This window comes from Montipora capricornis, chromosome 4 (genome assembly GCF_036669925.1).
Source record: "Montipora capricornis isolate CH-2021 chromosome 4, ASM3666992v2, whole genome shotgun sequence".
Taxonomy (NCBI): domain Eukaryota; kingdom Metazoa; phylum Cnidaria; class Anthozoa; order Scleractinia; family Acroporidae; genus Montipora; species Montipora capricornis.
In genome coordinates this window covers 20,785,834-20,808,333 of record NC_090886.1, presented here as the reverse complement: position 1 = coordinate 20,808,333, position 22,500 = coordinate 20,785,834, and the positions used below count along the sequence as shown (strand labels likewise).

The 22,500-nt window shown below is 39.9% G+C and overlaps 3 protein-coding genes and 1 non-coding gene across 9 annotated transcripts in view; 2 read left to right on the top strand and 2 right to left on the bottom strand.

Annotated features, from left to right (window-relative positions):
- LOC138045771 (uncharacterized) overlaps positions 1-7,132 on the top strand; it is a 39,031-nt gene extending 31,899 nt beyond the window's left edge. For all 5 annotated transcript variants that reach the window (XM_068892385.1, XM_068892388.1, XM_068892386.1 and 2 more), the window contains 5 exons: positions 1-860; positions 2,202-2,458; positions 3,500-3,646; positions 4,401-4,889; positions 6,295-7,132. The exon at positions 1-860 is cut by the window's left edge and continues 244 nt beyond it. In XM_068892385.1, the coding sequence (XP_068748486.1) occupies positions 1-860; positions 2,202-2,458; positions 3,500-3,646; positions 4,401-4,889; positions 6,295-6,463 (1,922 nt within the window). In that variant the 3' untranslated portion in view covers positions 6,464-7,132. The remainder of the gene's footprint in view (positions 861-2,201; positions 2,459-3,499; positions 3,647-4,400; positions 4,890-6,294) is intronic.
- Trnaa-ggc (transfer RNA alanine (anticodon GGC)) lies at positions 5,091-5,163 on the bottom strand. Its single transcript has one exon. It is a non-coding gene; the product is annotated as a tRNA-Ala (tRNA).
- LOC138045773 (uncharacterized) overlaps positions 6,862-22,500 on the bottom strand; it is a 44,964-nt gene continuing 29,325 nt past the window's right edge. The window contains exons 15-17 of one of the 2 annotated variants that reach the window (XM_068892391.1): positions 13,715-13,807; positions 10,695-10,779; positions 6,862-7,950 (exon numbers count right to left, since the gene is read on the bottom strand). In XM_068892391.1, coding sequence (XP_068748492.1) covers positions 7,825-7,950; positions 10,695-10,779; positions 13,715-13,807 — 304 coding nt within the window. In that variant the 3' untranslated portion in view covers positions 6,862-7,824. Of the gene's footprint in view, positions 7,951-10,684; positions 10,780-13,714; positions 13,808-22,500 lie in introns of both variants that reach the window. The other variant, XM_068892392.1, reaches the window with a different exon arrangement.
- Positions 18,819-22,500, top strand: part of LOC138045774 (high affinity cationic amino acid transporter 1-like) — a 4,766-nt gene continuing 1,084 nt past the window's right edge. Inside the window, exons 1-2 of the mRNA XM_068892393.1 lie at positions 18,819-21,100; positions 22,022-22,500. The exon at positions 22,022-22,500 is cut by the window's right edge and continues 1,084 nt beyond it. Of these exons, the coding sequence (XP_068748494.1) occupies positions 19,396-21,100; positions 22,022-22,278 (1,962 nt within the window). The 5' untranslated portion in view covers positions 18,819-19,395 and the 3' untranslated portion in view covers positions 22,279-22,500. The remainder of the gene's footprint in view (positions 21,101-22,021) is intronic.

Sequence of the window (22,500 nt, the reverse complement as noted above, 5' to 3'; positions counted from 1 at the left end):
AACCCTTTAGCTTTGAAGAAAGGGAACAAAGTCAAACGACATTTTCAGGTGGTTTGTACACGGCGGGATCAACGATCAAAACGGCTGTTACTGATGCAGATGCAAACTATGTTGGAGGCGTGCTAAGCTTGCCACAGACTGTGTTTAACCGCTTGTGCTCTCAAACCGCACCAGTAAGGTTTCTTGAAGAGTTTTCGTCTCGCTGCGTTCTAGAGCTGGATGAGACTCTATGTAATTCACAGTCGCCATGGAGTGCTTTGAATTATTTAATGCCTTTAAGACTCAGCCGGCCTGCTTGTTCACTACCTCCAGCAGTACTAGCCCAGGGAAAACTGAGTGATAATGTAGGGGCACCCCCTGAACTTGCTAGCAGTAAAGTACTGTACTACTGCGGGGATATTTCGCCTTATGTTACCATGACAACTGGCTCGATGACGAGTAACTCGTCATCATTATTCGATGGACGCTCAATGGAAATTCCAATGCTTCAAAGATGTGCGTTTGATGATGGTGAAACTTTACCGCCTTCGCCGACTTTTGACAGAACTTCAAGGACGTGTTCGAACGTGGTTGTCAAAGTTGATTATGAATTCAAATGGCGTCAAAGACAAGTTGATGCAGTTACAGCAAAAATTACGCTTGGGAACGTTCAACTTTCCTCACTCCAACCAATGTCAGGTCTTGCAACATCTGACAGCTTTGCAAACACCCTTGGACAAATCTTTTCTGTCAAGTTTCTTCATTCGCCACGACTGAACGCTTCTACAATCAGCCAGGTTCCATTTCAGCGCTCAGGGAACCCAGGATACGTGCGTGGTCGTCCTGTTGTGAGTCGCAACCTGGATAACAGTTCAGGACAAGTAAGTACTACCTTAAATTGTATTATTAAACTGTACTGTTGCCAATACTAGGGTCCTTAGATCATTACTGTCTTAAAGGGAAACGACACTAGAAAAATAAGAAGTTAATGCAGCGAAGAAAACTTCGCTTTAAAATACAACTTTGCGTTATCTAAAGTGTTCAGTTCGCGATTATTCTGTCTTGTTCAGATTCAACAATTTTATTTTCCAAGTTTCCTATACTGAACTGGATTGACATGAACGGCTTTGAAATATAATAAGAGAATGAAAGATTTCACGGTGCCTGAGGTATACGTACGTTGTTGACCCAGCTTTTACGCTAGGTCGAGACGTTAATGTATTTATTCGTTTCGCTTAATTTTATTTTTTTATATTCCTCTTTCTAACGGCTTATGGAGACTCCAAACGTCGACTTTATAATCAAACGTCCTTAAAAAATGTCAAGGAAAAGGCTTCTAGTAGAACTTCAGTTTGCCGTAAACGACAGGAGCTTTTCCAAATGACAACAAACCCTTTATTCAAGTTGAATGCGAAGACACTCTATAAAGGCAGTTGCTTCTCCCCGTAACCTGACGACTAACACTCATAACAAAACAGAACGGAACTCTTGAAAGACATATCGTAGCGTATCTGTTAAATTAAACACGGCTCCACCACGCAGTACACAACGAGAAAAACCATTAGATTTAATTTGTTGGTTTCGGCCGCGACCACCGGGAAATGTAACGATACGTCGTACTACAACCTACAACAATTAGAGATGAGGGACACTTTACACTATACTGTCAGACGGAGGCAAGAAAAAAAAAACCCCGGTGGAGAAGAAAAAAACTCGGCAGGAAACCTGGGTAAGAACCATGGCTCAATCTCCAAACAGCCCATCCTACGAAGCTACACGATACGAACGTAACTACGTACATTGGACTAGGAAAAAAGTCGCGTGAAAGATAACGAATGATATATTTCAAAATAAGTGACCAACAAAAATTATAAAATAACGTTAGCTGAACGAAGTGACGATCTAGAATGACTAGTTGACATGATATAAGGCCCTTATACAGCCCTCTCTGAAATCCATGCATAATGCACTTGAACTGGACTGTTCACAGTCCCCACTGCTCTAGTGCCGCGGAAATATTTCATTTTTGCCTCATACGCATTCCCTTGAACGCAAGAAAGTTCATTTTCGTTGAATTAAGTTCTTTGCCTCTATTTGATAGAGTAAGGGCCTACCTTGAAATTATGGGATAGGTTCGTTTTAAAGCGAATGGTAGAAAATGTTAGCCTTTACAGGTTTTTAAAATTGAGTTCTTGACGCATTTTTTTCCATTTTGTTTCCAGGTCACATCTGGAAAAATCCAACTGTGGTCCCCAGGTCCCAACAGTTTGTGCGCCGATTCAGCTCTCACTCCAGTCCTTTATGGCGTGGACGCTTTTTCTGGGTGTCTACTGCGGTTATCTTTAGATGACATGCGTAACTGCACGTCATTGAGGGAATTAGTATTGACCAATCAGAATCGTCTAATTCAGGCAACGGATATTGGTCGCAGGGGTAACGCTAAGCTTAATAGCTCAAATGATTGGCTTCCGGTCATAAGGTAAGTTAAAAGCATCCTGGGTCCGGTTGCTCGAACCCTTGTTAGCGCTAACCGTTGCTTAAGATTTATCAAAACCTTTAGGTTTCCATGGTATTTGACGTTGGTTAGAGTTAACCATGTTTCGAGCAACCCGGGCCTGTTTGATATTGCGCGTGGTCCAGTCAAGCTCGTTTCACATGCAGCTTTTATGTAATGTAATGGAAGTCGTTTTTCGTGGTCACTGTTAATGAGCATCGGTTGTTTTTGTAATGAAAGACCTACGAGGCAGACAGTCGAATAAGAAAGTTTGTTATCAAAAGTAATTTTTATGAGACATACAGCCATCGATTGATGTTTCATAAGCTATTAAAAATGTTAATTAGACAATTTAAGTTGACAAATATATTTGCTTATGTATGCAACGCGGCAAATGATTCTTCAAAGCTTGTTTACCTGTTAGCCAGACATTACTTTCGACAAGGGAGACTCTTAGACCGCTTGTCAAAGCTTGAATAACCTTGCTGTTTATCTCCGGTTCATACCAGCCAGCAAAGATTTCATAACGATTACTTTTAGGAGGTCAGTCATCAGCGTTTTAATAAGAAGAGTTCAATTTATCGGCGAAGGCTTCGTTAGAGATATCAACATGGCTGCAGTTTCTTTTTTGGGGGGCACGGATATGTGGGCCGAATGTTATTCTATCACTTGGAATAAACGGTCTTTTTGCAAGTTTTAAATGCTATGCATTTATCATTATTGTAAAATATGTGTTAATTAAACCCCGAAGTTAATAAATAAATAAATAAATAAATAAATGAATAAATAAATAAATGAATAGGAATGTTCTTTATAGTCTTTTTTCAAGCAATTCTATATTATGGGATAGTTTGGTAATGAAAATTTAGTTATGTTCCATATTAAAACCAAGGGTTTCTTTTTCATTCTTTGCCGGTTAAAGTTCTTCGCTTGTAGCTTTACTGGAAGTTACTAATGGTTTATACTCGTATCTAAAGTACTTGATAAATGGAAGTTTTCAAGATTTACGCATTTTTTCGATTCCAGAGAACCCATTGTTAACAATGTGGAGGCTTCCTCGGAAGAAGGAAATTGTCCCGGCATTCTCAGTGGACTTATAATTGAGATGCTCGTGACGGATGCGGGGAAATATGGAGGCGTACCTCAGATGGAAATAGTAGGAACTAGAATCAGGTGAAAAGTTCTGTTGATAAAGGAAAAAACTGCGTCGCTCGTATGCGGCAAAGGTTAAACCAAAGGCAAAGTTAATTTAACTTTCTACCACTTTTCATTCTACCGCTGGCGACAAGAATGCAATTACGGTCAGCATCGGTACGAACCATTGTCGCTAAATAGTGAGAAATTTGTGTCGGTTTGATCAGTAAATATAAGAATGCTATAATGAAAGTAATAAGTGACTTGAAGCTCAGCTCTTAGTAAGCAAGTGCCAATAGGTCATTTTGGAAATATCAAATATTCTGTTTGATAGTGAGGCAGTGAGGACGAGAACAATAGAAACACGTTGGAATGAATGTGAAAAATATTTGCATATCATCCACCTCTAAACCTCTCTTTCAAACTGAATTTTAATGTATCGAAAAAGGCCCACTGAAAGCTTTCTCGCTGGCAGTTGAAGTTCATTGAACATGTACATTGACTAAAAAAAATGGATATCATGATACAGTAGCATGATACAGTAGTTCCAAGAGTAAATAACTTATATATTTTTTTTGTAAAGAACCCCCAAAACCCCCAAAACGTATTGCAATTTGAGATGGGGGAAATAGTGAATTGACAGGATTTACTCCGACTATACTTTGAACTCAAATCCATTTTTGGATTTTAGAAAAAAGGATGCTCAATTCATTTTAAGATTCAACAGTCCTGTTGATGTTTCTGCACCTCAAGAGAGTCTTTCGACTGCTTTTTTTTTGTATACTGATACCAGATTACAGTACAGCACATGGCACTTCAAGTGTGTCAGCGGTTTCGGCCTGAGCTGTTTCATCAACGATACTGACGCCGGAAGTTCACACGTACTACCCAGTCCTTCTCTTACTTCATCAGCTGTGGAACCGTCGGTCAGTGAAAACCCCGTGAATCATTCAATTTCACCTATCAATCTCACTGCAGGATTATCCGTTACTCCATTTCCAAGCTTATTAATGACGCAGACAACAAGCTCATCCGCTGCACAAGTAGCAAGCCCACCTGTCATCTCGACAGCGAACTTCTCAATTACGCAAACAGCAAACTTATCTAACATATCAACAGCAAGCTCACCCGTGACACCAGAGGCAAGTGTATCTGCCGCGACAGGTTCGAAGGTTAACAATACGGGAACGAGGCAGTATGAACCTCGATTCCAGTATTTCATGGTAACGAGCTCTGTTGTTTTCATTAAAGTCCCTGCTGAGAAACCACAGCGAGTCAAAAGGTAAGCTGACTCACTGTACGCTTCAATGACAAACACGACAGCAACTGAATCTGTCAGAGTTGCTTGTTTGACCGCCTGATTGACAGCAGTAAATAATGTTGTAAATTGCTGGTTGTCAACGAAATAGAGAAGTGATCGTCGCACTTATCTGGACAATTTAAGTAAATGTCTCTATAATTATAGACACCTGAAAAATTCAGGTGACTTCAATGGAATTCGAACCCATGACCTCTGCGATGCCAGTGCAATGCTCCACCAACTAAGCTATGAAGCCACTCAGTTGTGAGCAGGTCAATTTGTTGGCCTCATTTGCACCCGTGAAAGAACTCGATGAAATATTTGTATATACAGTCGAACCTTCCGTAAGCGACCACCCAAAATGTCAAGCCTAGTTGGTCGCTTGCGAGAGCTTTGACCACACTGAAGTCAAAATTTTGTCGCATTAGCATATGGTAACTGCAGAGACTTACCCATGCTCCAATGCCCGTCATCTAAACCCATGTAATAACTTATAATTAATGCATTTCTCGTGCTCTGATTGGTTCACTCAATCTCGGTTATCAGCTCATATACCTTAGTTTGACCTTATATGGCAATTGATTGCACTACATTTTCTTTCGCCAGAAAGCTAAATTTATCTCTAAATAAATCAAAAACAAAACCCCCTTTTTGTGGAAAGTTTGGACCGATTCCGACGTTTAGAAGTACGTGAAAAGGCAAGAAATGTTGTTTGTGATGAGCCTGTCTGACCACAAGGGCCCATCTTCATCACGTTTTTTCGATTTCGCTCGGATTTCCAAACTTTTGGAGTTTAAGGAATTTAGTAAAACAATTATTTCATTCGCACTTGTTGGATATGAGACTGGTTATAGCCAACGCGCGCTCATGGAATGATTGTTAAATACTTGAAGTGCGAGTTGTAGAATGGAGAAGAGCGAGGATCGCTCACGCGTAGATCTCAACAGATTTTCTAACTCTACAACTCAGCCTTTGATACTTAATTCAATTCCGAGCACAAGTTTTTGAGGGTATTATATTTAATTTGGATTTCTGTGGGAATGAAAGTCTTAACCTTCCAATCAGACTTTAGTAATTTGTATATAAATCCTTGTATTTTCAAACCACTAACAATTCTTCGCCTTGTGAGCAAATCAGAATATTTAAATCTTTGTTAATTTATCTAAATCAATCCTGGCCGAGCTGAAGTGTAAGAATAAGACTTCTGTTTGTAATGCTTGAATATTCAAACGTAACTGGAGGACAGACAAATTTCCTGTAAATTACAAAATCCATAATTATCAACCTCCGCAATCCATGTATTTCCAGCAGCATGTTGTCAACCATGTAACTACTGTTGCAAGAAGCCCATTGAATTGGCATTTTTTCTTTGTTCTTAACTTCACAGGACGGTAGATCAAAGTGGAATATGTTACAGAGATGTGTGCAAGGAAGAGTTGTTCTTTCCTTTGACCACGGCTTACCAAGGCGAATCGCGCGAGAAAACTTTGGCATTGTCACTGCTTTTAATATTCTTGGCGCTGGTTACCTATGCCGTGACAAGACCATGGGGATGACGGGCAAAATTGTCAGCGGTGGTACCACTGTCGCACAATAATGCCTCAGCCACAGCCTCAGCCCCGTCTTGCCGTTCAAAATTTTAACTCCAACATTGGATGAGAGTGTTTTAGGCGGTACGGCAAAAAAGCAGCGGCGCGACGTGAACATCTTCACCGTCGCTATTTTGTACTGCGAAGGAGTGGTCTTGATATGTAACTCAGCTATTTGGCACGATTTTGGATTTTGTGAGAAGGCACTCCGTGTATGGGCAGAAACTCGGTTCGCCAGTTCCGTGTGAATTAAATTTAACTGAAAGAAAATTCATCTTGTACCGTGCATAAACGGAACCTACGATCAAACTGCTGTTGTACTATACAGGTTCCACTTCATAAAAACACACCCATGCTCGGTCAGAGATAGCAAAACAACAAATTTTATTAAAGGATTGTGGTCTCATGCACAGAACATTAAAGCATACATTTTACTTTACAGAATATAAGAAAAACACAACCTGCATTTTTTAGTTGTTCTTTGTTTTTTGTGTCGCTGAACGAATTGTTTTTGGTTCATCAAGTTGGTATCACAGACGTTTTTTAAGACATTGTTGTAAATTCTCTTATAGACCCAGTTTCACAAGTTTGAGCTGAGGTTTAAAACATGTGAATAAAAGATAGAACTTTTGCAAATATCTGGAGTTTAAACTTGTTCACGAACACAACACGAATTTCAGTGGGGGACCTTACGAAACCAGGGCATCGAAGAAGTTGTTTCGCATGTAAACTGTATGCCAAGTGTCCTGGATTAGCCCATTTCCGAGTTGCTGCATGCCTCAATTTCAAAGCGAGTCCTGGTGCACAACCATTCAAATGGTAACGAGTTGCGTATTCTTATACAAATCCAAACTCATTTCCCTTTTAACAGTTGAACACCGAGACTCACTTCGAAACCGAGACAAACAGCAATTCGGAAATGGCCCATAAACTTGTTATACGCGGTGTTGACAGTAAGCAAGAGAAGTGAAAAATTATTGTCGGGCGTTAGCCACGTACCCTCGCTAAATTTGGTAATTTCATGTCGTAGTCAGGAAAAGAATGGCAAGTTCTCGAAATTCTCATCCTAATCGCCATCTTTGTTGCTTAAGGTCCCTAAAAAATCTTAAAAGCCACATTTTAGGCTAGACATTGTTAGCTCTATAATTTTAAGCATTATTTCAACACTAACATCATTTACGTGGTAAAAATTCTATTAAATAAATGTATCTAGAAATCTGAAACTCAACAAATTTATGACATGCATACGAGGGAAGGATGTCTTACTCCTACCACAAGCATTTCCGAGTACAAAGAGACTAACGTAAGACTAGCATGTGCTTTAGGAGTTACGTGGTATCTAGTCGAATCATGCGCAGTCTGTTCTGGTGTGCCAAGATGCAGGCAGCTTCATTGGACCCGCCACAATACTGTGACGACGAAAACACAGTGAGAAGTTTGCCTTTCTGTTGAACCTGCCGTTGAAGATAGAGAAAAGAAAAAGAACTCGTTAATGAATGCCTGCACATCACCTACATCTATATTAGCTCATGGGCTGACGGCTCGGTCCTTGGACTGCACACTTTATTTTGTTCTTTCGAGCTCTAACTTCGTCATTTTGCACGGCGAGTTTTCTCTGGTCGGCATGGGGGTTTAAGGTGGCTCCCTAGAGTATTTGCGAATACCCTCAATACAGGGCACGAGTTACAAAAGGAAACCTAGTTAATTTACCAGATTTACTAGTATGGGTACCGATAAAATAAGACTTCTTTTAGGGGTGTCAATTTTTTGGATTATGGCCGTTACCATGGCAACATCATATCCAATGGCAGGCAGATGTATTCTTATTTTTGGTCTAAATTCCATAACATTTATACCTTCCTTCGGTTAAATTTCTTTAGTCTTTGCCACACATGTCAATGGAAATGATATTAAGTGAAGCTATGATCCTCGCAGTTATGAACGCAATTTTTGCAATAGCCCTTTTCACGGTTAGTTTTTCTCATTTGCATTACAATGTAATCTAAAGTGGGTGCGAGGCAATTTCGGGTTAAAACTACAAAATAGCCCGAAATTGCCTCTCATACATGCTAAATACATTGTAATGCAAATGAGAAAACCTAACCGTGAAAAGGGCTATTGCGTAAAGAAGCCTGAAAAATTCAGGACTTCAACGGGGTTTGAACCCGTGACCTCGCGATACCGGTGCGACGCTCTAACCAACTGAGCTATGAAGCCACTGACGTTTGGAGCTGGTCATTTGTGGGTTCCAATGTTCCCGTGAGGAATGAATCAACGATGAAATGATATATGAAATGAATTATATATGAACTGCGGATATGAAATCAAGTGAATCTATGATCCTCGCAGTTATGAACGCAATTTTTTGCAATTGCGCAAAGAAGCCTGAAAAATTCAGGACTTCAACGGGCTTTGAACTCGTGACCTCACGATACCGGTGCGACGCTGTAACCATTTGACATTTTGAAGTGGTAAAAAGTCAAGGTCGTTCCGACAGTTTTGCCAATATTCTGTAAATTGTCATTTTTCTTAATATATTAGATTAGCTCTGACAGATTTTAACAAATATAGGGTGTTTGATGGGAACTGTATGTGGTTAGAACTGAGCCAATTTTCAAAAAAATTGTTACCGAAGGAGACGCGAGAAAATTAGCAGTTACAGTCAAAACAGCTCAACCGTTCCTCTGACGAGCGGATTAACGAGTTCATTATTGCAAATTTGATTTCAGTAATCATTTCAATAATCTGTTCGTCGGATAAATAATGCAAAACTCAAATCAAGCCTCATTTCAAAACTCGAATTTTGATTGGATTATTGCTCGCTTCCGGTGCCAGGCTGGCGTGAGAATTTGACAGGTGTACAATTTGCATAATCTGCCAAGGTTGTATTTGCCTTTCTTTTTAAATTCATTTTTCTGTCCAATCTTTGGGATTGGAAAACATAGTGTCTCAAGTTTAAGGTTACTGGTAAGATTATAGAAAAGTAATGTTGCTAAAGTGAAATGACCGTTGTTTGACAGATTATGACAGATTATGCAAATCAGTAAACCTGTGTAATTCTCACGCCGGCCTGGAACCGAAAGTCAGCAATATTCCAATCAAAATTGAGGCTTGATTTGAATTTTGCATTATTCATCTGACGAAAAGATTATTGAAATGATTACTGAAATCAAATTTGCAATAATGAACTTATTAATCCGCTCGTCAGAGGAACGTTTGAGCAGTTTTGACTGTAATTTTACAGATTTGGTCACGCTGACGTCACAAAAATCAGAAAAACACGCGCGGTTCAGGCTTTACACGCCATACTAGTGCCCAGCTTGCGCGCGGTTCTAAAACTCTAGGGAGCGTCCTTAAAAAGTTGTTTTAGTCTTGCACGTTTTGTGGTATTGATTACGTAACTGCAGAGTGTCGAACAGAAAGACACAGGTCAGTGAACATGTGACTGTGCTACAGACAAATAGACTATTAACACCAGAAGTGTTGCTAGCCCTAATCACTCTACAAAAATGTTGTTTCAGGTCTAGCGGAAAATGTCGTCTTAGCTGTTGATCAGTAGAGCAGGGACTTCTAGTCTTGACCTGTAAAATGTGAGCTGTGTTTTAGACATGCCTATAAAAAAGCACATGGCGTGCAACGAGTCGAATCTCTGTGTGTTTAATCTGTTACATTTCCCATTCATGGAACATTGCAGGATTTACGTGTCAATGAGCCCAAAATGGACACCCAACTGCCTCTCCAACGCTCCCTTTTCAGCTTCTGCCTCGTATGACATTTTTCACAAACCGATCCAATATAGTATTTACATTTTCTCAGAACCTGCCACAGAATAACCTCAACTCGTTTAGTAGGAAATAAAATCTTAACGTGTTTTGGACTCCAGCGTTTCAACACAAAATGGAGGCAAATTCAGGGACCGCGGAGTACGTTTGAAACTGAGGGGCTAGGTTTTGGTAAGGATCACGGAAGTGAAAGGGGAGGGGGAGAGGTTTAGGAGAAAACAACAACGTAGGAGAAAAGTGGGGGGCTATAGCCCCACCCCAGCCTGTCCTCGGCCCCTGAAATTCGGCTAGAAAGGTCGGTTTGGGCTCACACTGCAACAAGGACGAATCAACATCTTTTCGTTTCCTTTGGTTCCTTTACTTTCCTGTGTGTTTTCTGGCGTATTCCACTTCTTTCTTAACTCACCATAACTAACCTGAAAGCCAGCTTGCTGCACTTCATGTGCCCTAATCACGTGGGTAAGACTGTTCCTTTTCAAGAAAGCATCCAGGGCATCCGCGCTGCAATTAGGTAGGGTAAACTGGTTACTAAACGTATTTTGATCCCAACAGGAGAAGCCAACGGAATATATATGTAGAAATAGGCAGTGCAAAAGAGGGCAATGCGTATATCTTTTCATGTTTTTCTTACGAAGAAGTGCTTGTTAAGGCAAGTCTTGTCGCCCTGTCAGTAAGAAGACAAGCCCTGACGGAGAAACTTTTCAAGAACATTTTAGGAAACAAAGACAGTAAGCTCAGGAGTCTACTTCTCACTCAAAATATCAAATGTTACAACTTCAGGAAGTCACATAAGTTCAACCCGCTCTTCAAGACTGAGAGATTTCGTCAAAGTTTTATTATTTGTAACGCACTTAAGGCTTATAATCTCTGACTCCAATTTAACAGTATTGGATTAAGCTTAGTATATACCTTATAGACCTTATTCCAAAATGGCCGTCATTTAAATATTCTTTTGTTTTGATTCAATTTAGCCCTTGATGCCTCGTTCTTGAGCAGCAAATTCAAAAGAATATTTTGCCTTGAACGAGGCATCAAGGTCTAATTTCAATAAAAACAAAAGAATATCTAAATGGCGGCCATTTTGGAATAATGTATATGGGCCTTATTCCCGCGGCGGCCATACTGGCCATACACATTAGATTTCGTACCCTGAGCCTCGAGTTGAAATGTTTAGGAACGAGTTTCCGTGCGCGAAAACAAAACTCTTCAATCCCTCGGGAATCAACATGGCCGCCGTGTGATTAAGGCTCATTGCATTCTATGAATTAAGTGTTTTAAGATTTTATTGCATTTGTAGATCTAATTTTCTTCCTTTTATTATGTAATGATTTTATGTGTTTCACTCTATATTTTTACCATGTAAATATGACGTAATTCAACTCCTGGATTGCAAATAAATAACCTATCTATCTCATCTCATAGCACCACCGCACCGGAACTGCTTTTGTTTTTTAGGAAAAGTTAGTCTCAAAGTAGATCGGTCTGTAATAATGCCATGACATAGGCGTAGCATAGGAGTTGTTCGCTCCTAGTCATGGACTCCTGAAAAAACTTGAAAAAATAGGCTCGCATTGCGTACGTGTAGTAGTGCAGTTACACAGCGCTGTGTTCCACAACTGTCAACTGAGCTGCGTTTTGACTTCCAGGAGATTCAAGTTATCTTTGCGTAATATGTAGCTCTAATGGTACACGATATTGTTTTGGTACTGTATATCATTATAGTGCCATGGTAGATGTCTTTGGTGAATAGCCCCCTGAGAAGACATGGTAAAATACTAAACCCAGAAAAATTGAAGAAATAAAAGGGAATAGAGAAACATTGGCTTCGAGGCTGACATGTTGATCATTTTCAAGTTCCCTTACAACTTCTTTTGCATCACAAGTTTAAGCGTGCACTCTGATCGTCTGACAGTTTTCTAAGACAAAAGTCCACTGAAATTAAGCCCTTTCCGGCGGGGTTAGTCTTTGGATGGGAGACGTCAAAATATACGACTTGCCGTCAGAAACCGGACCGAAAATTCTATTTTAACGCTCAAAAATGCGAAGTAAGCAAGGTACAAAATAAATATTGATGCAAGGGTAAATATTGATACAGAGTTTTTAGGAAGAGCAGAAGGACGTTTTCTGGAATTGTCGATCGAGAATAAAATATTTTGCCATCAGCAATAAAATTTGCGACATGAAAACAACTTAAATTTTGAACCGAGAATATTAAAAGTTACCATTAGCGAAAACATTTTGGGAGATATTTGCTACGTTCAATTTTTCTATTGTACTTTTGGCTGCACATGTAAATTGCAAAATCGAAAGTGACATCGAATTCAGCGGGCGCGAGTGTCACCAAGTTACCTAGCATGTTTACTAGCGAAACAAAGGATACATCTGTGTCAAAATGATGGCAAGACACCGGGTTTGTTTTTTTGTTTTTTGTTAGTTGAGTTTTTTTCTTTCAAGTGTTTTAAAGATTGACAAGAAATGTGCGAATTCAACACAAAGATCACAATCGCCCAACTTTTGAGGTTGACCATTGTTTCTGCAAAGTCCAAAATTTAATCTTCTAGACGACGTCATTTATCACCAGGTAATTCCACCGTTTTGGAAATAGCAGCTGCTTTATTACTCATCAGCGTCACAAATTCTTACCGATTTTGGGGCTCATTTTGTTGAAACGAGCACGCTTCCAACAGACTTGTTTATTTTCGCGACTTATGAACGCGCTGCGGGCCTATTGGCACCACGGACTTACACTCTTACAACCCGGTGACATGATGTGTAGTGCAGTGCACTACCACAAAAATGTAGGGTGGTGGGAATTTTTATGATCGGGGAGAGATGGAGGGCGGGGTCAGCGCATTGGTAAGTGCACTTGCATTCATCATCATGTGGCCTCTACTGAGCTACGAGAAGTTTTTCATTATGATGCATTCAGGAGTGTCACGAAGTTGCAAGTTAAAATTGTGTGACCTAGCCCCTTTGAGATAATGAGAATCAGAACACGATGAATCATACGGGAAAAGGAGACGCTGCCTTTCACTGATGAGGTCACAAGCAAACAACGGGTGAAATGGCCAGTCCTTTAAGCCTGCTTTTCACTAGCGACGCAAGCACAAGCGCAACCACAAGCATAAGTAGCTTATGCCAGTGAAAACTAACGTCGACATTTGCATCAAAATCAACCACGGCATCCGCCACTTTGTTCAAATGCTGAAACGCGGGGAATCTCGAATGAATGCTTTAATTGGCCAGACAGCAGATTTCACGGTGAAATAAGCACTCTTATGCTTACGTTAGTGCTTGCGTCGCTAGTGAAAACCAGGTTTTAGGAAAACAACGCACTGTGAAAAGCAAGTATTGATTCCGCTATCGAAACTGGCTTAAACAACTTGACGCCATTCGACTTAGATGAACAGGAAAAATCAAGGCCTTTGCTCAGTACCTGAATAGATGAGCGGTGCCTCGTCTCTTGTTGAAAACAAATCCCTCGTTCTTTTTCAGTTCATCGACCACTTCAGAATCAACATCCTCAGCTCTGAAAAAAAGAGAAATAGTAAACTCTGGAAATGTACCAAGCCCTATAATACACATACCAGCCGCTTTAATACACAGAGGATGTGTGCACGGAGCTCAGCTTCGAGGACATCTAAGCGAACCAGTCCTTCTAACTGTAAGGCTAAAAAAACTCTCGAAACGTCAGCATTTTAACTTCGCTACGCTTTATCTATCAACACAGTCACGTGGCAATTGTTTTTGTTCTACGTTTTGTAGAGGACGATCCACTCTAAGTTACGATTAAATTTCGGAGCGTGTTAGGGGGAGTTTGGTCGGAATTGACGCTAGATTTAGCTTAAAGGCTTTGTTTGTGACGATAGTTCGATTTTGTTTTTTTGCTTCGTCATCGGAATGCGTTTTGGCCTTACCCTGTTTTTAAAGCGACTGATTATCACAAGCTGGAACAAAGGTGCCCTGTATTACATAAGTAGGCCATGGATTTGCAATAAACCTCGTGTATTCTTCCACTCCAAAGAAATAAGCACGTACGTCACAAATGATTCAAGATCAGCGAGTTTGTTCCTTTCGTGAAATAATAAAATGATCACAAAAGGGCATGTTACAATAATTTTGAGCGTGACCTAACGATTTTCCCTGAACGTCCACCACTGACATTCACACCAGTTTATTTCCTGGACAGTTGCTACGCAATTTACATTATTTACCAGCTAGGGACAAAATTTTCAACGTTGGGACTATGCAAGCAAAATTTTCCTGTGTTTCACTTCCCGTTTCGCCTCTGGTAAGGATTAATTTGCTATTTAGGTCATAAGGAGACCATCCAGATGATGATTAGTCTTTCAACAATAACATGTTACATATTACTATTAACGCATAAGCCAAAAACTTATTATGAGTAGAACACCGCATTAAGATGTGTCACGGAATGTACAGTCGTTTATTTTGAATTCGCTCGAATTTCTTTGTTTTTTCACAGGGAAATAAATCTTATAACCCCGTTATTATCTATCTGAAAAGGTGGGTGCGGCTTTGGTCTTTGTGGTAGTGTACTTAGAATAAGTGCACGACCATACTTTCATCGGGGCTGTCTGAGTAAGTGAGTGAGTAAGTGATTGAGTTTAAGATCTGTAGGCCTGCAGCGCGTGCGTAAATTACGAAACTAATGTACGGTTTTCTTGAATTACAACATTTGATGTTTGTTTGCGGCCCACTTGTTGCCTTTTTCCTTTCTTAATTTTCTTAATGAAAAGAGAATGAAAACTGTTTGAGTGCGTTATTGTCAAATTAACAGACATAATCGAATTTTTAAATGCCTTAAATCAAATTAGGATACGGAGATCGTCACGCAAGCTCACATTCCACAGACATTCTACAGGTCAAATAAACAAGAAAAAAAATCACCAGTCGACTATAATATTTTTATTCTTAAAGACCGGGTCAACTTTTCTGCCTGCATTGAAAAACATTCAAATAGTCTTTACACTAGATCGCGAGTAAACTTTGGAAAATCTCGAGTGAAGTAATTTTTTGTTCCTTAACGCATTACACACAAATAATGCAAGTACTCCAAGTAAACTTAAACACAATAGTCTGCTGTGATTGACATGTTTGGACCTCCTGGCGCTGCCCAAGAAACCGCAAGTCGGTCGTAAGGATGGTTTTCAAGTCACTTATCTCTTACTTGCATCGTATCGTGTCAACTTTCCGACTTAAATGAGATGCAAAGTAAAATAACTTGGGATGTTACTTAGGCCTTCACACACGCATTTTTGGTTACGTAAAACTTAGCCGCTCTTAAGCCTTACTTAACAGCCAAGTATAAAGACTACCTTAAAAGAAGAAAACTATTTTTATCTTCATCGTTGTGATCGATCAGGAAAAAATGTAAATTTCATCAGCTTGTTTGTGTTGAAATTCCCACGGCGCTGTGCTCAAAAATTTTGCCCAAGATGAGCTCTCCTGAATTAAACGAAACATTAAAAAATCGCAACTTAGTTTTCACGTATGTCGAAATCTTTTAGTCATCGAGTGTAAGTGTACGTTCGGCAACACTACTTTAATTTTGCTGATTGGTAAACATGTAGATTATATTGGCTACTCTGTGTCTGTTGATTTCACTGATAGCCTCTGTCTTCTCTTGTAGTTTATTCACGCAATTTTCGCTCCACTTGTCTTTTAAAAAATTATATCTGTATTGGAAATAGGGAAGCGGAAGCCACCTGTGTGTTAGGTGAGAGGGAAAACAAAGCTGAAAGGCCTTTTCAAATCCTAATGTCATTTAATAGCCGCACCGGAATCATGAAAATAAACAGGTCTGTTGGACGCGTGCTTCAATTTCAACAAATGAGCCCCAAAATTGGAAAGAATTTGTGACGCTGATGAATAATAAAGCAGTTTCTATTTCCAAAACGTTGGAATTAAACCTCATTTAAACTAGCAAGTTTTCCTTGACAAGTCCACTTGTAAAGGAAAACTTGCCGACTGTACACACACGCACGTTTTCCTTGGTAGTGTAAATGGAAAATATGACAAGTTTTCCTTGACAAAGTGCACTTGTCAGGTAATTTACACTAGCAAACATCGTCCTTGACTAGCATGCTAGTTTTTGAACAAGACACTTGTCAAGGAAAAATTTGTCATATTTTTCCATTTTCCATTTGTCAAGGACAACTTGGAAGTGTAAATGAGGCTTTATCCAATGATAATTAACAATAAGACCCGTAGCCCCCAAGGGCTACGGGTCAATAGCCCATGAGGCGAAGCCGAATGACCCTATTGGCCCGTGGCCTTAATTATTTTAGTATCACCCAACTAGTCGGACAGAAAAGGCAATAACGAAGTTAGCAAATGCAAGTTGAAGAAATATTTATTTGGGAATACACCTAAATCCAAAATGGCCGCCATTTTAGTATTCTTTTGTTTCCATGCAAATTGGCCCAGTGAACTTTAGTCGTGGAAACTGTCAGACATTCAACGCTTAAACTTGGTGTGAAAAAGAAGTTGAACATGTCAGCCTCGAAGCCAATGTTTCTCGATTCCTACTTATTTTCTTCAATCTAGGTTTTTCTTCTATCTAGGTTTAGTATTTTACATATTTCAATACGTCCTGGAAAACAAAACGCAGCTTAGTTGACAGTTATGGAATAAAGCATTGCGTCAAGTTACTGCACTACCACACGCACGCAATGCGTACCTATTTTTTAAATTGAAGAGCGGGGCTAAATTAACAGCTAATTAATATTTAACAATTAGACTCGTAGCCCGCAAGGGCTACGGTTCAATAGCCCATGAGGCGAGGCCGAATGGGCTATTTACCCGTGGCCCTTGAGGGCGAAGGGTCTAATTGTTTTAGTATCACCCAACTAGTCGGACAGAAAAGGCAGTAATAAATTTAGCAAATGCAAGTTGAAGAAATATTTATATGGGAATAAAACGAAAGAAAGCGTCACGCTTTTCGCTACTCGAGGACTATTACTAATAGTCCTCTAGTAGCGTAGCCAATCAAATTGCAGGATTTGCATTAGTCCACTAGTTGGGTGATACTAATAATACATAACCCCCTTGCGTACTAACACATGAATCCTTGCAAATCAGTTACTTATTAATGATAAAAACAACGCAACAGTTTGTGAAATTAAACGTTTCAATTTCCTTTTCCTCTTTTTGGCTTCTTTCACAAATTCTTTTCGTTGGAGGCTCATCGTCGCTTTTCCCTGCCATCGCCAACGAATCATTTCTTGTTCCTTGCAAGATATCGGACACGATTTCCTTTTGCATGCAGTGTTTTCCTGGGTCTGTTGAGGAATCATTGCCAAAGTAAAAATAAGCCAGATTTTGGCCTTCCGCTCGGGGTTATGTGATTTATTGCCTTCGTGCGTTGCCCGAGCGAGGGGAATAAATCACATAACCCCTCGCTTCAGGACTGTAACTCTCGCATACACTGATGTGTCGAGTATCGTAAAGAAAACAAACTTCCACCGGCCAGGCAAACAAGGCAAATTGTTTGAGGAAAGTAATTGGTTCTTAATTTGGCCTTTTTAATCGCATGCTTTAGTTTTTGTAGAAGTACTCGTTCTTTATTACTAAGCAAAAATCAGGCCACCTCTGAAATCCTCTTTTTTCTCTTACCACGCATTAGGCCCGATGCTTGGTCTTTGTCAAATGTATTTTCTTGGAACTCTTATCAGTTCATTGCGCTGTTTACGTTTAAAGCCTGGTTTGAAGACAAAAGCCAAACGCACTATTCGTAGCAATGATTTAGGGAAAAGTATAAAACGCAAGGAAAAAAATGCAATCAGTGGAGCAATAAGTTACAAAGAGCACAAAATTCTCTCTTGCGGCATTTGCTGGGTACACGTATTGGTCTACTTTCCCTTAAGGAACTAATGACGTCGTTGTTTTCTTTTAACGCTGAAGTGTTCACGTAACAAGTGCAAAAGCCGGGTGGCTAATTACTCGTTATTACTGTATCTGCCTAAGGCAAGACCACGAAAAAGCAAACGGCTTTTAAGTCCTTTATATACATTATAATTGATGAATGTCGTTTTCTTGATGAATGAAATATTTTTGAAAATATTACATTTATCAGACTCTTTTTCAGTTCAACGAGTTTATGGCAACAGATATTTTATCCACAATAAAGCACTTTCTCAGCGACCAACGGAACTCCAATAACTATCTGACTTTGGCTGTTGAAATCATGCCAGCGATACATAATTGAAACTAGGCAACACCAGCAATGTCAAAACAAATGTTTGCTATTTTCAAAGCTGTCTTTGACGTAATTACTTTGTCTTTGAACCTTTTTTGACACTCAGTGTTTCCGCGTTCTATTGTGCATAATTCCCATGATTGCGATTCCTGACAAAAAATTCTCGAAACAAACCCCAGAGGCAATGTTAAAGGCATTTGGGCGACATACAACCCCTGAAAACTCAAAAGGTGCTTTGTCTATGTAGTATGTATTGTACGCAAGCTAGATAATAAGATGGTAATTGGTACAAGAGGGTGGAATATAAATTTAGACAAGTGATGCAATCAAGGCCAAAAACACGGCGATTGTTTAATGACTGATGAGAAAGCAAAAATGATAGAAAAGCGTTTGTTGCTTCAACTTTAGAGGTATTGAGAAAAGGAGGGAATGCTAACAAAAACGTTTGCACATTTGACAACAATACATCCAAGATACTATACTGAAAAGACAAAAGAACCAGCACCTAATAAGCATAAGTTAATCCTTGAATATTACAGGGCATGAAATAATGTGTTTATTGAGGCATAAAGAGACTAAAGTTTTGCTTGTGCTTTATAGACGGAAAAAGTAACGGATGTGAGGCAAGGCGACCGTTTGGATGAAGAACAGTCACATGAAAGAAATCAGAGTTGTAAAATACGGTAATCACAAATGGGAATGAGTGGATAACAGTTTAGGTATAGTAGAAACGGAACGACGCTCGAATCGGAGAAAATAGTTGGTGAATCGACATCAAAGGAAGCTACAATGCTACAAACCTAAAAGTTATTCGCTTCACAATTTTCGAGATATTGTCTCGGCTACCCAAACCGCTTTGCTTTCTGTGTGCCCAGTATTGCCTTTTTGAGTAACACATGAGTTGTACCGACTTCTGGAAGCTTCTTGTCCGCTCAAGGCGACATGATTTAACAGATGAAGATACGTTGTTTAACCGGTGTTTAACAATACTCGATGTGATATTATTGGGAATGGGCTCCATGCTTGGGCCTGGTTTGTATGTGGCCACAGGGCAGATTGCCCGAGATACAGCAGGGCCAGCCATTGTTATCTCTTTAGTTATAGCAGCAATCCCTGCCATTCTATCATCTTTATGCTACGCTGAATTCTCCGCTCGAGTGTCGAAGACAGGCTCGTCATATGTCTACACCTATATAGGACTTGGTGAGATATGGGCATTTATTGTAGGGTGGAATCTTATTCTTGAAAATGTCCTCGCTAGCGCTTTGATTGGGAACGAGTTCAGCAAGTTTATTAACTCTGTCAGTGGTGACCGAATTTACAAATTTATGACGGAACATATGGCGGACTGGAATATCAAAGGATTCCGAAGTTTCCCTGATTTTATAGCTTTTTCTATTATTTTGATGTTCACCGCTCTATCGGCAACAGGACCGCGGAAACCAGCAATGTTTATGCGTCTTTCAACTATGATAAACCTCTTGGTAATATTATTTGTAGTGCTCTCTGGCTTTTACTTCATGGACACAAGTAACTGGGAAACACTTGAAAAATTCGCTCCTTATGGTTTCGATGGGATTATGACAGGAGCATCATTGTCTTACTTTGCATTTCTCGGTTTCGATATCATTAACTCTGCAAGCGAAGAGACTAATAACCCTAAACGAGTAGTTCCTTTTGGTAATGCAGTCAGCACCTACGTTGGAGTGTTCATTTATCTGATAACAGCGGCTATATTAACTCTTATTATTCCTTATAAGAAACTCAGTTTCTCAAGTCCGTTGCCTGATGCGTTTACATACCAGGGTTTTCACATTGGAAAATACCTGGTTGCGATCGGAGGTTTCTTTGGAATGTCAACTGCTCTTCTGACCTTTATATACGCTGGTACTCGCTTGATATACGCTATGGCAAACGACGGGCTGATATTTCAGTTTTTGGCGAAGATAAACAATAGAATGAGCATCCCTATGAGGGCTGCGCTTTTGTGTGGCATGAGTGCCTCTGTTATTGCGCTCTTCTTGAATCTCAATGACTTGGTAGAGATGCTATCGATAGGAACACTATTTGCATACACCGCGGTCCCTTTGGCTGTTTTATTGGAAAGATACAGACCATTGGAAGAGTCAGAGTTTGACAGTCAAGCAAACGACGATGAAATTAGTGAAACTGGAGGCGTTGATTGTTATGGAAAACTACGAGACACAATACATTCAACATCGAGCCAATATCACGGTCGACTGGACTTTCGAGCTAAGTTTGGTGATAAACCAAGCGAAGAAACTCATCGCATAGCCGGCGTAGCAGCTGCGAGTCTTTTATTTGCTTTTTTTGGCTTTTCGTTGACCGTGTCTCCAAGTGCCGGATTGTCAGTCATCCTAGATGAGAATCGAATTGTGTTATTTGCTTGCTGTCTCATGTCGCTCATTTTTATAATAGCATTAGTAACACTGTTCCTTTTACCCACTAAACGCATCCGGATTGTTCACGCGGTGCCATTTGTGCCTTTCGTTCCCCTTTCAAGTATCCTCATCAACATTTACTTGCTGACAAACTTATCTCGCTGGACCTGGGCGCGGTTCGCTGCCTGGATGTTTCTTGGTAAGTTCGCTTTTTCAGCTAATAAGGCTGGTGTTACAGTTCCACACAGCTTTCTTCAATCTGGAACTAACCACTTTTTGACCCTGTCAGACTGCAACATTTTATGTTAAACTTGTAAATTCATTATTTTTCCTTTATTGATTATTTGCCTTTTTCGTGCACGTTTCTAAATTTATCGATAAGAGTATTCAATTTGAATAGGAAAACAGCGACCTAATAATTCCAAGTTTGTTCCCTTGGAAATCGTTTTTTAGCAGTTTGTTATGTTTCGCCTATGTGAGAGCAATAAAAGGTTTTTGACACAAAGGTCGTGTCTGCCCTTTCGAACAAGCGAACGCGGATGTTCTATTCACTCACACGTGATTTTATCCTCACTGTTTCAGTCCGCAATGGACTAATAACTCATTTAAATGTTCAGCAAAGAAGGAAGTCAACATGGTAACATCGAGCTAAAAACTACCTTGTGAGGCGGACTTGATCTTGATCTTTCGAACAAGCGAACGCGGATGTTCTATTCACTCACACGTGATTTTATCCTCACTGTTTCAGTCCGCAATGGACTAATAACTCATTTAAATGTTCAGCAAAGAAGGAAGTCATTATGGTAACATCGAGCTAAAAACTACCTTGTGAGGCGGACTTGATCTTGTTGTCGAGTCGCAGTTGTAACCTCGCAAAGCAAATGTCTATATGTGGGCACAATAGACCTAATCGGCTAACTCAATGTTGTACCCAATTCAAACCCTTTGGGAATAAAACGTTTTGTTCCAGGTATTTCCATATCATTTAAATATGAATGCTACATTATCATGCAAATACAACACACAAAGAATCTTAATCCCGGAGGATTTGAATTGGGTACAACATTGAGTTAGCCGATTAGGTCTATTACACATCTTACTGCATTTTTATGCTCTGCAGGAATGGCAATTTATTTTATGTATGGTGTCCACAACAGCAAGGCAGGCAGGAGTGAAGATAGCCGATCACGTGACTTCCTCCAGCGCCTCAGGGAGCCGGCACGTGATATTCGTGTGCGTGCTGGGTCACTAAGCAGTGACGAAGGACCGCTGGCCCAAAGCAGTGAAAGCGAAAATGATGAGGGATTCCAGTCCACTCAAATGACGAGCGAAGACGAGTCCCCAAAACACGCAGCTACTGGCAAGGAAAAAAGTTGAACAGGCCGCCGACAGAAAAGGACTAATGAACATAGCATTATATACCTCTTACTGTTGGTTTCAAAAGAGGTGAAAACAATTTCTAGACTTCAATACTATCTAATTCTATTCCCAAAATGAACAAGACCATAGTTTCTTCGTTCCATTTTGTTTATGATATCTTTCATCGGGAAGTGAAGATCAGACAAGCTCTATTTTTATATACTCGAAAACGAATGGAAA